The sequence below is a fragment of the Furipterus horrens genome, unplaced genomic scaffold, assembly GCF_987537825.1.
Source record: "Furipterus horrens unplaced genomic scaffold, mFurHor1.1.pri manual_scaffold_2, whole genome shotgun sequence".
In the NCBI taxonomy this organism is placed as follows: Eukaryota; Metazoa; Chordata; class Mammalia; order Chiroptera; family Furipteridae; genus Furipterus; species Furipterus horrens.
Genome location: NW_028327172.1, coordinates 127,953,568 through 127,972,268, shown reverse-complemented (window position 1 = coordinate 127,972,268; position 18,701 = coordinate 127,953,568). Strand labels below are relative to the sequence as shown.

The 18,701-nt window shown below is 40.4% G+C and overlaps 1 protein-coding gene across 1 annotated transcript in view; it reads right to left on the bottom strand.

Moving 5' to 3' along the window:
- LOC150019464 (uncharacterized protein FAM241A-like) overlaps positions 1-17,153 on the bottom strand; it is a 34,774-nt gene extending 17,621 nt beyond the window's left edge. The window contains exon 1 of the mRNA XM_090266424.1: positions 16,882-17,153. Coding sequence (XP_090122550.1) covers positions 16,882-17,061 — 180 coding nt within the window. The 5' untranslated portion in view covers positions 17,062-17,153. The remainder of the gene's footprint in view (positions 1-16,881) is intronic.
- Between the last annotated feature and the right edge of the window lie 1,548 nt (positions 17,154-18,701).

Genomic DNA, 18,701 nt, shown 5'->3' with positions numbered 1-18,701 from the left:
ACTTAATTTTGGAGAAAAAATCTGGAATAACCAACTACACACTAGCTGGAGAGAAGTCTTATAACCACAGAGAAACAGAAAAGGCCGCTTCATCACAACATGACCAGTAGGAAGTGTGGAGACGTGAAAGGGCTGTCTGGGCTCCCACAGGTGGCAGCTGAAGGGACTGAGAAACGGCTCAGCAGCCAGGGGGTCCCCCTGACAAAGGCAGGGTCTAAACCCCCAGCTGGGCTTCCCAGCCTATAGCAACAGAGTGGAAAGTAAAATAGCATGCAGCTGTGAAAAGTAAGAAGCCACGGGATTTTTTGCTGACCTGAAAGAAACAGCTGAGAGAAAGAGCTGTTATGCGGATCATGTATGCAAATATTTTGGCACCCATTTACCCTGGGCTCAAGCAGAGGGAAGGCAGAGAGGACTGGAGAAACTTGGGGAGAATTTGGGGCGATGGCTTTGAAGGGAGAACTAAGGGAGCAGCCGACCGGGTCCCAGTGCTGACTCATTCCCCATACTGCAGGCAGACCATTCCCCTCCAAGTGGCGTCAGCCTGAGGGGAAGCAAAAGCCCTGCCTGCAGGAATTAATCTGCCCCAACTGTGGTGCTTAAGCCTGACGGCTGATGACAGATTGAATAGATTAACGACTAAAGGAGACAGACAAAGGCAGTAGATCTCTGGTAGTCTCCAACTGGCTGCCTAGGCCCCGACTGGTACATGACCTGATACCACCAGGGGCACATCAAGGAAGTAGGGATCAATCTAGGCAGCAGCAACAAACAAGAAGAGCCAACAAAATGGGGAGACGGGGAAACAACCCCCCCATTGAAAGGAAAGGAGGGGTCCCCAGAAAGAGTGCTAAATGAAATAGAGGAAAGCAAACTACCAGACCTGGAATTCAAATAAGGTGAATTATAGAGAAGCTCAATGAGATAAGTGAGCTCAAAGAAAACTACAAAGAACTCCAGGGAAACTACAAGGAACTCCAGGGAAACTATAAGGAACTTACTGAGAATTACACCAGCATGAAAAAGGACATAAAAGCTCTCAATAAGAGCCAGGAGGAAATGAAGAATACAATTTCTGAATTGAAGAACACAGTAGAAGGAATTAAAAGCAGGCTAGAGGAAGCAAAAGGTCAGATCAGCAAGCTGGAGGACAACGTAGAAAAAAATTCCCAAACAGTGCAACAAAATGAAAGAAGACTGAAAAAGAATGAAGAGGTTTGAAGAGAGCCGCAGGACAACATAAAATGTAATAATATCCATGTCGTAGGAATACCAGAAGGAGAAGAAGAGAAGCAAGGGATAGAAAACCTGTTGGAAAAACTAATGACAGAAAACTTCCCTAACTTGATGAGAGAAAAAGTCATGCAAGTCCAGGAAGCACAGAGGGTCCCAATGAAGATGAACCCCAACAGGCCCACTTCAAGACACATCATAATTAAAATGCCAACATTCAAAGACAAAGAGAGAATCCTAAAAGCAGCAAGAGAGAAACAACTAATAACATACAAGGGAGCTCCAATAAGGCTATTATCAGATTTCTCAACAGAAACACTACAAGCCAGAAGGGAATGGCAAAAAATATTCCAAGCAATGAAAAACAAGGCCTACAACCAAGCAAGGCTCTCATTCAAAATGGAAGGTGAAATAAGGAGTTTCCCAGACAAAAGAAGGCTAAAAGAATACATTTCCACCGAACCAGCATTGAAAAAGATGCCAAAGGGTCTGTCTTAAGAAGATGAAGAAACAGAGAAAGAGACAGAGAGGAACACAAGTACAAAGCGGGAAAATGACAATGAATAAATACCTATTGATAATAACCTTAAATGTAAATGGATTAAATGCACCAATCAAAAGACATAGGGTAGCTGAATGGATTAGAAAGCATGACTCACATATATGCTGTCTACAAGAGACCCACCTGAGAACAAAAGATCTACACAGACTGAAAGTGAAGGGATGGAAAAAATATATTTCAAGCAAATGGACATGAAAAAAAAAAAAGCTGGGGTAGCAAAACTCGTATCAGACAAAACAGATTTCACAGCAAAGGACATAAAAAAGATAAAGAGGACATTTCATAATACTTAAGGGAAAAATCCATCAAGAAGATATAACCCTTGTAAATATATATGCACTCAACACAGAAGCACCCAAATATGTAAGAAAAATTTTGAATGACTTCAGGAAGAATACAGACACCAACACACTCATAGTAGGGGACCTTAACACCCCATTGTCAACAATGGACAGATCTTTGAAGCAAAGAAACACCAAGGATATTGTGGCATTGAACAACATTCTAGATCAAATGGACTTAGTTGATATATATAGAACTTTCACCCCAAAGCAGCAAAATATACATTCTTTTTAAGTGCACATGGAACATTCTTAAAGATAGACCACATGGTAGGACACAAAACAAGCTTCAACAAATCCAAGAATATTGAAATTATATCAAGCATCTTCTCGATCATAATGGCTTGAACCTGGAAATCAACCTCAAGGAAATAACTCAAAAACATTCAAACTCATGGAGAATGAATAACATGCTATTAAATAATGAATGGGTTAACACTGACATCAAGGAAGAAATCAAGAAGTTTCTGGAAACAAATGGTAATGAAGACACAACAACCGAAAACCTATGGGATACAGCGAAAGCAATCCTGAGAGGAAAGTTCATGGCAGTACAGGCCTACCTAAAAAGGATGGAAGAATCTGTAATAAAAAATCTGACCTTACAGCTACGAGAACTAGAGGAAGAACAACAAGCAAAGCCCAGAGCGAGTAGAAGGAAGGAAATCATCAAGATCAGAGCAGAATTAAATGACACAGAGACTAAACAAACAATTCAAGATTAATAAAACCAAGAATTGGTTGTTTGGAAGGCTAAACAAAATTGACAAGCCTTTAACCAGGCTCATCAAGAAAAAAAGAGAAAGGACCCAAATAAATAAAATCAGAAATGAAAAAAGGAGAAATCACAACCGATACCACAGAATTACAAAGGATTGTAAGAAATCATTACGAACAACTGTATCACAAGAAATTTGACAACCTAGATGAAATGGACAAATTTCTGGAAACATATACTCTTCCAAAACGGAATCAAGAAGAAGCAGAAAGCCTGAACAGACCAGTAACAACTAGTAAAATTGAAGCAGTAATAAAAAAACTCCTGGCACACGAAAGCCCTGGACCAGATGGCTTCACAGGTGAATTTTACAAAACATTTAGGAAAAAGCTAACTGCTATCCTTCTCAGACTATTCCAAAAAATCCAAGAAGATGGAGGACTCCCAAACTCTATGAAGCCAGTATTACCCTAATTCCAAAACCAGGTCAAGACACAAGAAAGAAAGAAAACTACTACAGGCCAATATCGCTGATGAACATAGATGCTAAAATCCTCAACAAAATATTGGCAAATCAGATCCAGCAACACCTTAGAAAGATGATACACCACGATCAAGTGGGATTCATCCCAGGGATGCAAGGATGGTTTAATATTCACAAATCAATAAACGTAATACACCACATAAACAAAATGAAAGACAAAAGTCACATAATCTTACCAATAGATGCTGAAAAAGCATTTGATAAAGTACAACACCCATTTATGATGAAACACTTAGCAAAATGGGAATAAAAGGAGCATACCTTAACATAATAAAGGCCATATATGAGAAACCTGAAGCCAACATCATACTCAATGGGCAAAAACTGAAAGCATTCCCCCTGAAGTCAGGAAGAAGACAAGGATGTCCACTCTCCCCACTCCTATTCAACACAGTAGTCTTGGAAGTTCTAGCCACAGCAATCAGACAAGAGAAATAAAAGGCATCCAAATTGGAAAAGAGGAAGTAAAACTCTTTATTTGAAGATGACATGATAGTGTACATAGAAAACTCCACAGGCTCCACCAAAAAACTACTCGACCTAATAAGTGAATCTGGCAAAATAGCAGGGTACAAAGTCAATATTCAGATATCAAAGGCATTGCTGTACACAAACGATAAAATATCAGAGACAGAAACTAGAAAAAAATCCCATTTACTATAGCAACAAGAAAAATAAAGTACCTAGGAATATGCTTAACCAAGGAGGTAAAAGATCTGTACTCAGAAAACTACATGACACTGAAGAAAGAAATTAAGGAAGATACAAATAAATAGAAGCATATACGATGTTCATGGATGGGAAGAATCAACATCATTAAAATGTCTATACTACCCAAAGCAATTTACAGATTCAGTGCAATTCCTATTAAAATACCAATGACATATTTCACAGATTTAGAACAAATACTTCAAAAATTTTTATGGAACCCAAAAAGACCCCATATAGCCACAGCAATATTGAGGAAGAAGAACACCATAGGAGGAATAACAATATCTGATACCAAACTATACTACAAGGCCACGGTAATCAAAAAAGTTTGGTGGACTTCTGGCCAAGATGGAGGCATAGACAGACACACGTTGCATCTCCCTCCACAACTAAGAAGAAATACAACTACCTCAAAACTAGAAACAACCAGAAGTTCCAGAAAATCAAACTACACGGAGGTCCAGCAAACAAAGATATAAACAAGAAATACTCATCCAAACAGTAGGAGGGGTGGCGCCAGGACAGACAGGATGTAGTGTGGTGGCGGCAGCAGCGGCAGGCTGCCAGAAAGCGCAGTCACACGTTTTAAAAAGTTGGGAGGCACACCTGGGGAGCATTCCCAGCTCTTCACTGGACCTCGAAGTTCACTGTCCCAGCACCGGGAAAACTCAAGCCTCATTGCTTCTGACTGTGCAGAAAACTAGGGGTTGGGGCGGAGGCAGAAACTGCCTGTCTTTCAGCGGAGTCCGCTTGTTTAAAGGGCCCCCACGGTCCTAGAACCTCCGCAGACTCACCCACTCTGGGAACGAAGGCCAGGGCAGCAGCTAGAGGTGCAAGTCCGGTGCAGAAGTGGGAGAGGTGCCTGGAAAAGGGGTGAGTGTTTGGCAGGTGGCATTGTTCCCTCTCGGACCCCTCCCCCACATACAGCGCCACAACGTGGTGAAACAGGTCGCCCTGCACTGACTAATCCCTAAGGCTCTGCCCCTTACAACATAACAGGAGAGACAGCTCTACCTGGGACACAGAGGCAAACAAACACAGGAGCCCGTCAGAATGAGGAGACAGAGAAGTATGGCCGAAAAGGGGTAACAGATCAAGGTTCCAGTGGGAGAACTAAGTGACAAGGAGATAGCCAACCTCACAGATGAGGAGATAGACAACCTAACAGACGCAGAATTCAAAACACTGGTGATAAAGATGCTCACAGGCTTGACAGATATGCTGGAGTACGGCAAACACATAAGAGAAGTGAAGGCTATGCTAAGTGAAATGAAAGAAAATCCACACAAATCCAATGGTGAAGCGAAGAAAAGCAGAGTTTAAATCAATGATTTGGAACATAAGGAAGAAAAAAACAGTCAACCAGTGCAGAATGAGGAAGCAAGAATTGAAAAAAATGAAGAAAACTTCCCAAATTTTGCGAAGGAGATGGACATACAGGTCTGGAAAGCACGGAGGGTCCTGGGTGAGCTGGACCCAGAGGGGACCACATCAGGATGCATCATGATTGAGATGTGAAAGGTGAAAGGTAGAGAGTACTGGGGGCAGCAAGAGAGAGGTGGAGAGTTGCCTATAGGGGGGTGCATATAGGACTGTTAACTGATTTCTCAGAGGACACTTCGCAGGTAGGAAGGGAGTGGCAAGCAGTATTCGATGTGGTAAAAGGCAATCTGCAACCAGGATTGCTCTATCCAGCAAAGCTATCATTTGGAATGGAAAGGCAGATGAAGTGCTTCCCAGACAAAGTAAAGCTAAAGAAGTTCTTCATCACCAAGCCATTATTTATGAAATGTCAACGGAACTTACTTAAAAAAACGATGATCAAAACTATGAACACTAAAATGACAACAAACTCATAACTATCAACAACTAAATCTAAAAAATAAAAACAAAATCCAACTAAGCAAACCAGAATAGGAACAGAATCATAGGTATGGGGATCATTCAGAAGGTTACCAGCTTGGGGGTGTGTGTGTGTGGGAAGGTGGAGAAATGGGGAAATAGTGCAGGGATTAGCAAGCATAATCGGTTGGTACAAAATAGACAGGGGGAAGTTAAGAATAATATAGGAAAGGGTGAAGCCAAAGAACTTATATGCATGATCCATGGACATGAACTAAGGGAGGTGGAATTCCTGAAGGGAAGTGGGGTACTGGGCAGAGGGGATCAAAGGGGAAAAAAATTGGAACTACTGTAACAACATAATCAATAAAATATACTTAAAAAAAAACAGTCTGGTACTGGTATAAGAACAGACATATAGATCAATGGAATAGAATAGAGAGCCCAGAAATAAACCCAGGTCTATATGGTCAACTAATTCGACAAAGGGGGAAGGAACATAAAATGGAATGAAAAGCACCCCTTCAATAAATGGTGCTGGGAGAACTGGACAGGGACATGCAAAAAAATGAAACTAGACCACCAGCTTATACCATATACCAAAATAAACTCAAGATGGATAAAAGACTTAAATGTAAGCTTAGACACCATAAAAGTCCTAGAGGAAAACATAAGCAGGAAAATTTCAGATATCCCATGTAGCAATATTTTCATGGATATATCTCTTAAACATCAGAGAAGGAAAACTCTGACTCCAAAAAACCTCCGCTGCCTTGCAGCATACCTCTTCAGGGGAAAGGCTAAGGGAGTAAACCCCGACAGAAAATCCGGAGCCGGAGTCCCTAAGGTGGTTTGACGTTGTAGTCAACACCGGCAACTCCTGCGGCGCACCTGAAGCCAAGCTGTATAGACTCCGTCTTTCCCTTGGACCCTTCAGCTGCGAAGAGAGGGGGGGTCTGCTGTACGGGCAACAGCAGACCCTCCATATCACCCTGCCCAGGCTCTGTAGCTTCAGCTTCACTGGAGAGGACACTCCAGCGTCATCACAAGATGTCGATTCAACACGGGAGGAGACAGATACCGTGTCACTCCCAAGTTGGACTGCACAGCCATTCTCGGCGGTGCAGATAGACTCTTAAGAAGCTACACCATCGTCTCTCGAGACGGACGGCTGCCGCCGCCGCCGCCGACGATATCTCTTAAAGCAAGGGAAATAAAGGGAAGAATAAACAAATGGGATTACATCAAACTAAGGAGTTTCTACTCAGCAAAAGAAAACATCAGCAAGATGAAAAGGGAACCAACCATATGGGAAAACATATTTGCCAATGATACCTCAGACAAGGGATTGATCTCCAAAATATATAAAGAACTTAAGTGACTCAACACCAAGACAGACAACCCAATTAAAAAACGGGCAAAGGACCTGAACGAACACTTTTCCAAAGAGGACATACAGAGGGTCCAGAGGCATATGAAAGAATGCTCAACATCACTAGCCATCAGAGAGATGCAAAGAAAAACCACAGTGAGATACCACGTCACACCAGCGAGAAGGCCCATCATCAACAAATCAACAAACAATATGTGCTTGCGAGGATGCGGAGAAAAGGGATCCCTGGTGTACTGCTGGTGGGAATGCAGACTGGTGCAGCTACTATGGAATTTCCTCAAAAAACTAAAAATGGAACTGCTTTTGAACCAGCAATTCCATTGCTAGGATTATATCTGAAGAATCTTGAAACACCAATTCAAAAGAACCTATGCACCCCTGTGTTCATAGCAGTACTATTTACAATAACCAAGTGCTGGAAACAACCTAAGTGCCCATCTGTAGATGAGTGGATCAAAAAACTGTGGTACATTTACACAATGGAGTACTATGTAGCAGAAAGAAAGAAAGAACTTCTACCATTTGCAACAACATGGATGCAACTAGAGAGAATTATCCTTAGCGAAATAAGCCAGGCAACAAAAGAAAAATACCATATGCTATCACCTATTACAGGAGACTAAGGAATAACACAAACAGATGATCAAAATAGAACCAGAGGTATGTAAACAAGGAGTAGACTAACAGTGACAAAGCGGGGGAGGGGGGAGGAGAGAAGGGGAGAAGAAGGGGGAGGGTCTTGTCAAAGAACATGTATAAATGACCCATGGACATGGACAACTAACTGGGTGGGGACTGACTGTGGGAGAAGGGGTGGGCAGGGTGCAGGTAAGCAAGGAGGAAAAAAGTGGGACAACTGTAATGGAAAAACAAACAAACAAAAATTTTTAGTGGGGGAAAAAATGAAAGCAAAATAAATTAATAAATGAGCCAGCAAATCCCTCCCCTCAAAAACACACACACACAAAAATAAAAACCCCTCCATGTAGGAAAGTGAACAAAAGAAAATGTAAATTATGGAAATGCAATTTTAGTGAATATTAGAAGGACAAGGATTTTTCTTCACACTGCAGATTTTTCTCTCTGATCACACCAGAAATGTGCATTCTGAAGAAGAATGACATAAGGTTCTTTGCATGAAACTAATAACACCAGTTGTTAATTGAGGTTTTGTTGACCATGACTTTAACAGGAATGTCATGCCTAAAGGAGACATACTTGGGCTCTGGTTGTTACCAAAAGCCCTGAGGAACTGGGATAGACTTTCGAAGGTAATAAAAGCCCACGAGAAAAAAGGCCTGGTACCTTGGTTGGTTGTGTGGTCCAAGGCAATCTTTCTGGGGAAGGAATGAAGGTTGCTTTCCTGAAAGATGTCTAGAAGGGACCTTAAGGCACAAGGAAAACCCGAAGGACTTGGAAAAGACAGGTGTTTTATAGGCAAGGTTGAATGGCAGGTATGTAGCTCAGCTCCTGTGCCCTGAAGGGCAGACTGAAGGTCACCCTAAATGTTCCTTGCGTAAGTTCCAGCAAAACAGACGTAAAGATCATAAGTGATCATTTTCTGCTCTTGTTGTGTTTATGCAAATGAACAGGATAAATTAAAACTGGACTTAATGGAGTCCCAAGGAGGGTAATCTTGAGAAAAATTGTGATTCAAGGAAAATCACAATGCTCAGTGGTAGGCTATAAAGTAGTGCAGCTAACTGTCTTTAAAGTTTATTTTCATTTAAAGTTTGTTTTCATTTGAAAGTTAAACTAGCTCTGTGACATCATCAAAGATGATTAATTTATAGGCAAGAAGAATGTCACATACCTTGCAACTGGATGTCTTTTGAATAAGACAGTCTTGCAGATTTAAGAGACTGATTTGTGGGTTACGTTGTGTAAATTAACATGTGTGTTCTGTTTTCATAGGGCATAAGCCTATTACCTCATTACCTGAGTGACTGTATGTATAGACCTCACTTAATCCTGTCTGCATCGATGCCTCCTGAGATTCAACGGTTTGGCTGAACTAAGTGGCTGGGTTGGTCAACCATGGGGTGGCCTGTGGGCTTCACTTTAAAACTGGTTTCTTTTTTCTATCCTAATGGCTTGGAAAGAAAGGGCCCAGAGGTCTGAGAGGGGGGGAAACCTCAAATATTCCCCTCAGCCCAAACTAAGTATAGTGGGCAAAAGGGTTTTGGACAAGTGTGATGTGCCTTGCACACTTTCCTCCAAAGAAGTCCTTTTTTTCCCTAATGTGGGACGTTGAAAAATTAATACCTGCCTTTTGTCATCCAGTGGTTATTGACTGAATGATGCCTTTTAACCCTGTTGCCAAATCTGTTGCCCCCAGAATACAACAAGGATGCCAGCCTGTTAAACCAAGCACGCCGTTGTCCGGGGACAGTCAACTGACCTGGAGTCTGCACGATCCTCCCCCATGTGGGAAGGCCACCCTCCCCTCTCCACCTCCACTCTTATTAGTGACTTCTGGACCCAAGTGTAGGTAGGAGAACAACTGTGCCCAGCTTGAAGCAGTTAGAGGAGCACGAGACCTTCGCCCATTGTCCTTTATAAGATTATAAAGGGTCTTAAGTCTGAGGGGGGAATTGTTATTTTTTATTGTTATAAAAATTAATTAATTAATTAAAAAAAGAATAATATAGGAAAGGGTGAAGCCAAGGAACTTATATGACCTATGGACATAAATTAAGGGAGGTGGGATTGCTGGAGGCAGGGGAGGTACTGGGTGGAGGGGAGCAAAGGGGAAAAAAAACTGTAACTATTGTAACAATATAATCAATAAAATATAATTTAAAAAGATTTAAAAAAAGAAGTGGGTAGCATTATATTTATTACAATGAGAAAATTGAGTCTTGAAGGCAGTGATTTTCAACTGGTGCGCCGTGAGAATTTTTAAAACGTGCAATACCTAACTATTTAGTCAGGGACACTGACCTCTTTTCCCTTAGATTGTCAAATAGAAAAATGACAACAGCCAACACAACAATAGCTCCATCTGGTGTAAATGAGTCAAGATTATACCTATTTTTTTTGGTCTGATTGGCCTAATATATATTTTTTGGTATGCCATAGAATTTTAGTTATTAGTTTATGTGTGTCATGAGATGAAAAAGGTTGATAATCACTGCTCTAAGGAATTAAGTTATTAGGATAACGAGGCTAATAAAGTAGTAAAGACAAGATTCAAACTTGGAACTGTCCTACTCCATAACCTTTTTCATTTCATAATTCTCTTATTCTACAGAGGAGAGGATGTAGTGGGGAGGAGATGTATGGAGAAAAAGAGAAAGTGGTCGAGAAGAATAAAAGACAAAAAGAATGAAACAATAGAAAGAGATAAAAGATGAGTAGTAGGAAAGGGGCAGAAAAGGATTTGAGAGAGAGAGAGAGCGCAAAATAGAGAAAGTTGCCTATAAAGAGCTGCTAGAAGAGATGAGAGAAAAGATCAATTGATCTGGAATATAGGCTTCAAAATATAAACATTTTTTACATATATATTAGAATATCTATTGGTAAAGTAATTATTCTTGACAAGTGAAAGCACTATAACCCTAATAGATTTTGAGCACTATTGACATTTTGAGCCAGATAATGCTTTGTTGAAAGGAATGTTGTGTGCAGTAGAGGATGTTTAGCAGCATCCCTAAACTTTTCCTATTAGTACCACTTGGCACCCCACCAGTCTTAACAATCAAAAATGTCTTCAGACATTGGCAAGTGTCCCCTGTGAGCAAAACTGCTCCTAGTTAAGAACCACTGAGTTAGAATCTACACTCAGAATAATGACTTAAAAAATGAACAAAAGATGCCTACGGTATGTAAAATTATTCCCCCAGTTACTCTATAGTGACTGGATGTCCTCGGGAAAAACATGAGCTTCAGTTTAGGGCTGAAGTCATTTAAGGTCATAGTACTTGTTACAGTATTGCTTGCAAACTGCATTTAAAAGAAAGCGGATATAAACGAATATCTAGTTTTGAATTACACAGCCTAAGGGAGGACAGCAGATTTGTCAGTGACTGTTTACTCATCATATAGGGCTCTCTCTATATATAAATAAATGCTGGGTTTGGAGTTTGGAGATGTGCATTCTGGTCTGCTCTAGTACTACTTAGTTGTAGGACCTAGAACAGATCACTTGGCCTGGGAAAAACTATTGGCAAAGTAACCTCCACACATACAGATAGTATGATGAGCACTGTGGATCATCTTGCTTATCCTCTAGTCCTTTGTCACTCAGTGTGGTCCGTGGGTATAGATAACAATAGCATTATTTGGGAGCGTGTTAGAGACGCAAAATCTTAGGCTTCACCCCAGACCAATGAAATCACAATCTGCATTTACCAAGAGATTTGTATGCAGATTAAAGCTGAGGAGAACTCTTGTATTCCCCCTTGCTCCTAAGGTGACTAAATAAGTGCAGAGTCAGCAAAACCTAATAATGGAACTTTCCAGTTTCTTTCAGTTAGTGTTCTGGTTGAATATTAGGTCCAAAAGGTAATTCGCTTACTAATTATGTGCTAGGGGCTGCTCGAAGTGATTAACATATATTATTAACTCATGTAATTCTCCCAACAATCCTGTTATACAACTATGATTCCCTTTATATAGAGAAAGAAACTGAAGGCCGAGAGGTTAATTAACTTGCTTAAATATCTATGAGCCAGCATTGATCTGAGAGTTCCAGGCAAAATTCAGAAATGAAGCAATTCCATGGAAAGGAACGAAAATCAACCTTGTCTATACAGTGGATGATTATATACCCAGAAGGTACAAAAAGTCAAGTCTAAGAAATACTAGTATTTATTGGTATTAAAATTAATAAAATAATTCAGAGAGGTAGCTAGTTAAAAATTCTATAATGACCAATAGCTAGAAAACAGGAGCAAAAACATAATGTGGAAAAAAATTCCTTTCATAATACCAACAAAAATATAAAAGTTTATAAAGATTGTAAAGCCAAGGAGAAAGTAGATTATTCAATGATTAGAAAAAGATAAAAGATTAGTTCCATACCTCACATTATACACAGTCATTCTAAAGTGATTAAATACATAGGATAAAAAAAAAAAACATAAACATACACATAGAACATAGATAATATTGGTGGATATTTAACTAACTTTAGAATAAAAATAATGCTCTAAAGATATATATAGAGATAGATATTTGTATATCTATGGGGAGGGTATGTGTGTGTATATGTGTGTGTAATGTGTATGAATTAAAAAAATGCCTTTCACTAATAACAATTTAAAGGATTCCTAATTCAAAACATCATAAAGGAAGTAATAAAGTAAACAGCAAACAGGGAAAATATTTAAAATCAATGTGACACAAGGGATAAATATAATAATGCCAAAAGAAAAAGTTATCAAAGAATATTATTAAAAAGAAATACAAATGTTTATATATATGAAATACAAACATATATATACATATATACACACACATACATACAGGGGTGGGCAAATGTAGTTTTACAGTTGTGAGTTATAGTACTATTTATTAATTATTGTATTATTTATTTGTATTACTTGTCTTTTTCCATAAGAACTGTAAGCCTGCTTTTACCTACTCCTGTATATGGTTTAGAAAACCTCTGCACCAATGTCTTAATACCATTAAGATAATTTTTTAGTACTAAATTGGCAAAGATTAATCTATAAATTACACTGTTCTTTGCTTGCATGGATGGTTTCCAATCAGCACTCTAACATACAAATGCTGGAAGTGAACACTGGTGCACCCGTTCTTGAATGTAATTTTTTAGGATGTTTTCAAGAGGCTTTAAAGAGTTTGACTCACTGACCTACTTCTTCCACTTCCAGGAATCTGTTTCAAGGTAGAACTGTGTAGATTTACAAACAAAGATTTTCATTAAAGCACTATTTATAAAAGAAAATTTGCCCTGGTTGCTGTGGCTCAGTGGATTGAGCGTCGGCCTGCGAACCAACTGTCGCTGGTTCGATTCACAGGCAGGACACATGACTAGGCTGCACATCAGGTCCCCAACTGGGGGGCGCGAGTGAGAGGCAACCACACAGTGATGTTTCTCTCCCTCTCTTTCTCCTTTCCCCTGTCTCTAAAAAAATAAATTAATAAATAAACAAACGAATCAATTATTAAAAAAAAAAAAAGAAAAAAAAAAGAAAATTTGAAGCAACATAAATGTGCAGTATTAGAGGAACGGACTATTAGGCAGCCCAAAAGATAACTTTTCAAAAGAATTTTTTGATAACATGGGAAAATGATAAAACATGAAAAGCATATAAAACAAGTTATCAAATACTATGTTAAAACATGTTAAAATATATCTGTGTATACATACATATATGCACATATAGAGAGATATATTAATGTAATAATACCAAATTTCTGAAATTTTATAACAAAACATTCCTCAGCATGGGGTTACACAAGCTTTTGGTTTCTTCTTTAGATATTTCTGTATTTCTACATTTTCTAAAGTACAAATTACTTTTATAATCATTAAGAAAGATCTTAAAGCTAAAGATATTGATTCTAAAGTCAATCTAAGGATAACAGGACCTCTCTATGATCTATGTAAGAAAGGCTGTCTTAGGTTATAGAGATTGTGAGGTGCTGCGTCTAAGTGGATGCCATTCACAATACAGACATATAATAAATGGACTGGAGATGCTAACCTTCCAGCTATGCAGGAGGGCAGAGACTCTTATACATAAAGTTACATGGCCTTCACAGTCATAAACATACTTGGATAATCTCTCATGCACATAATTACCAAAACACATGTAAGATAACTGCCTATCCATTCAATTCCATGGGCATTTTGCCTCTCTCCCTCACTTTGAGATGCCTGACTTGTACTTCAAACTTGAGACAGTTCCTTCATCTTGAGGACTTGGTCCATTCTTTAATGTCTTCCTTTCCTATGATAGTTGATTTAAACCAGGCTTCCTCTGTCAATCATCCTACCTGGAAACTCAGGCCAAAAGGACAGAGGAACCTTAGTTTTCTCTCAGATGGAGTGGTAACTAAGGACAAATTGTAAAAAATGGGGCTGAAAATATCTCAGTTATTAAAACACCTATATTAATACCAGTATTTCAGTATTACATGAGGTAAACACCAAAACACAAATATATTTTGATCTAGTATCATAATAACAATAAGCCAAAGATACACTTTGTAGAGTCAAATCTTATGCAACAGCCTTCCAGTTTGAGGGAAGGGTGTGAGCTTTTCAGACAAAAGACGAAAGAAAAATTAGCAAAGGGAAGAATGAACTATATGGGGGAGCATTTAGCCGGGGAAGAAACCCACTTCATCAAACTATCAGGTAAGCACAAAACTCTGAAGGAAATAGACATAGGAAGGGATTTAATATGAAAGTTAGGGGCTGATAAAAACCACTGAAAGCTGGAGGAACAAAAATCAGGTGCCTTCTGGAGCTATTGTGGTAGAGAGAACACCACCATACCCCCTGATCCAGATATAAAGGAGCCGCCACAGCTGCTGCTGCTCCTGCTGCCACCATCACCACTGAAGCCAATTCTCTTCCAAAGTCCACGTAGCTACAGACTTCAGAACACCAAGTGATTCTGCTAAGAAGAAAGTACAGCAGGAAAACTGTCTTCACCTCATTTACAGCTAATTAGTTATGGTTCTGTTTCTATCATTTTTTCTATGGAAAAGTTCACTTTAAGTTCTAAATAACTACTTTACAAACCAAGTTTTCAAAAATTTTGAGTCCACGTGTCTCTATAATGAAAAAAACACACACTGGCTTCCTAAAGAAAAACTAAATAAAACAACTCCCTTGGATGTTTTATAGTTGTTAATTTCATTTCTCTCTCCCTCAAATATCTTTATATCTGTTACCTCTACCATCAATACAAGGCAGTGCACACAAAATTTTTAATTTCATTTGCAGGAGTTAAAGCTGGAAAACAAGTCTTTGTAATAACATTACCAAGGAATGATTTATGACAAAAGCTTGCTTCTTACACCAATGGGTTGGGATGTACCAATTTTTTGCTAATTTTTGGCTTCTTGGTAAGAAATTCTTTTTTGGTGTTGATGTAGGAGGAAATGCATATCTCAGGTGTTATTTTAAATTATTGTGTATGTAGGCTTAGAGTACATAAATAAATCCTGTGATAAAAATAAAATAATATTTTCAAAGAAGCAGAGGAAAATGAATTCCCATTACATGCAATGAAAGAAGCAGGTATGCAAAGTTTTATGTTTTCTAGGATATATGTTTCATTCTTTTTTGTTTGTTTCACCCTTTTTTCTTTGTACCATAATCAGTTCTCGTAAGACCAGAGCAACTGATGATGTGGAATCCACAAAAGCTTAAATGAAGTATATTTTACATGCTCTCTTACTTCCGTCTGAAAATTTACTTTGGGAACCTCAGCTCAAACACACCGTGCATCCTTACCTCACCCACCTTCAATCCCTGCCTTTACCAAAAAGAGTTCCCATTGCCTTTTTCTACACTTTTCCAGTTGAACTAAAGTAAGAGGAAGCCAAGCCCTTTAGCTACTGAGCTATGGTACAATGAAGAAAACCACCAGGAAGAGAATCAGGAAGATCTCTTAGCTACCAATGATTTGCTTCAGTCACCATGTCTTATATTGTCATAAAGGTGAAAAATTACACTACCACATGGTGAGCAAGCCTAATGTTAAGGCATATTTTGTATTTGCTACACACTGTTATTTCTGTTTACTAAATAAATATCAACACACTAGAAGTTATACTCAATCTCTTAGTGCATTTAGTGCTGATATTGGTGTTAGTGAAATGTAACAAAGACAGATGGAGAATAATGACAGGAGACAGGTGTCAAGTGATTGCCCCAACAGTATAGGCTGTAGTAAAGGCAAATAATTATGTGAATTCCTGCTCCTTCATGTGATTCTGACGGTTTGCTTATCTCGGGTATTTTTGAAAAGTCTGATTATATTTTCTGGTGAAAATTCATTCCATATATAATTCAATTTCTTTTATTAAATTTCTTGCCTAATTTTGAACATATCTGATGTGTTATAATGCCTGTGGTACAAACTGAAAGCAATTTTCTTGATTTTTTTTTTTTTTTAATTTTTGAAATGAAGTTTAGCTCTTTCGTTCATGTGAAGAACTTGCTTCGGGAAAGCCCCTGTCAAGACGTTTATTAATACTCCTTCCTACACTTGCCTGAGACACTGAACATCTGGAGAAATCCACTCATACCTCACAGCGACACTAGCAGTGCGTTCAGAAATGCCAGGACGAAGGGCAGGAGGGGAGCAGCTGTCCCCTAAAACGCAGCACACGGGGACAGACTTGAAGTTGAAAAAGAAGTGTTTACGTGAAAGGATTCGAGATAAGTGACGACTGATCGGGGACCCTGTCAGGCACCAGGCCCCGCGGCAGACCAGAGCGCCGGCGGTCCAACTGCGCTTCCGGGCGGATGCCCGGCCGCCTGCGGGCGACTCCCTCCGCCGCTGGTGGCACTCGGAAACCCGCCGGGCCGCACCGCCCCGCTCTCACCTGCTCGAGCTCCTCCGGCGGCCGCCGCCCGCACCGCCGCGGGCTCGCCCCGGGCTCCCAGTCGGTCCCCACCGCCGCCTGCTCGGCCAGTGCGTCCCCATCCACGTTGCGTGCCCTGCCATCGCCGCTGCTGCTGTCGCTGCCGCCTCCGCCTCCAAGGAGCTCCCGGGCCGAGCACATCCCAGCACTGGCTACCCGTCCGGGATCGGCCGCGCTTGCTGCTGACAGAAGTCTTTCCCAAGCGGCCGCCGTCCAAGGAGCCAGGAGTACCGGCTCCGCCCCGCCCCCGGCCGCCAGGGCGGAGCCCGCGGGGGGGGGGGGGGGTGCACGCCGGGGGCGGAGCTGACGAGGAGTGTGAGAAACGTGAGAGCGAGGGCGGTGTGTGCGTCTGTTCGCTCGTTTGTGGGAGCTACTGTGTACATTGGACTATGTGTGCGAGAGCGTGTATGATGAGAGGGGTTGCAAGCGCATAAGAAAGTGAGACGTTGTGTGTAAGAGACTGTATGTGTAAGAGTCTGGGTGAGACGGAGAGATTTTAACACATAACCAGTCACTCTCCAGTGGGGTTCCCTGTTCTTGCCTGATACCGGGTATGTAGGGATGTGCTACTGGCTGCCCATCTTTTCCAAGTAATACACTGTCGTCTTTTTGGTTCCTCTTGTCGTCTCTCTCGTGTTTCTTTCTCTCTTTTGAGGGCTTCCCTGGTGCCCCTGGTTGTTGGGCCAGGGGAGCCTGTGGTGGTGTAGCAGCCTGCCTTTGTGTGTATTTCTATAAATGGGTAAGAATGTATCTCTCTCAGTGAATGTAATGGGGACACAACTAATTTATAATTCCTTTTCTTACTACCTATGATATTGTGATTTATAATAAATATGTATATATTTGGTCTTCGTGCCCATTTCTGGCACAGAGCTCCCAAAACCTTTGAATTTCCTAAGTAAGGAGAGTGATAAAGGTGCCTTTTGTTATATTAATGAGGTGACTTTTCGAAAGGCCCTAGGCAACTTAAGCGTGAGAGAACTAACCCAGTGATTAGAGTATTGGAACTTACAGTCCCACCCTCTGAAATCTGGGGAGTGGGAGAGAGGCTGGGGGTTGAATTAATCATCTATAGGTGACGATTCAATTAATCATGCCTGTGTTATGAAGCCTCCATAGACAGCCCAAAGGACAGGGGTTTGGAGAACTCGTGGGTTGGTGAACACATGGAGATGTCAGGAGAGTGGCACTCCCAGAGAGACCCAGGAAGCTGGGTGCCCCTTCCCACATTCCTCACCCTCTGTACCCCTTCATCTGACTGTTCATCTGTATTGTTCATCATAGCCTTTATAATAAACTGGTAAAAGTAAGTAAATATTTCTCTGAGTTTGTTACTGGCGCCAAAGTTACTGTGCCTGATACTTCTAATGGCCCAAACTGAAAACATCACAGAGTTTGGAGTAAGGAAAAGTTTATTGTTCAAGAAGAAGATGGGGGCCTTAGTAGTTCCTCAAGTCCATCTTAAGAAAGTATAGAGTTCAGGCTTTTTTTATATCAAGGGAAGAGGCAATAGGTAATTGATGACTGAAAACAACTGGGCACCAGCAGGGGTTCCAGGGAGACTGAGAAATCTGTCTCTTTGCTCCTAGTCTGTTGTTCCTAGTGGATCTGAGTCCAGTGTTGAGGTTCCTGCAAATCTTTGAGAAGCTATCATTATTTTTGCACAAATTTTCCCCACCACCTTCCAGCAAGGGGTTGTTCTTTTTATTTTATTATTATTTTTAATCCTCACCTGAGGATATGTTTTTATTGACTTTAGAAAGAGGAAGAGAGAGAAACAT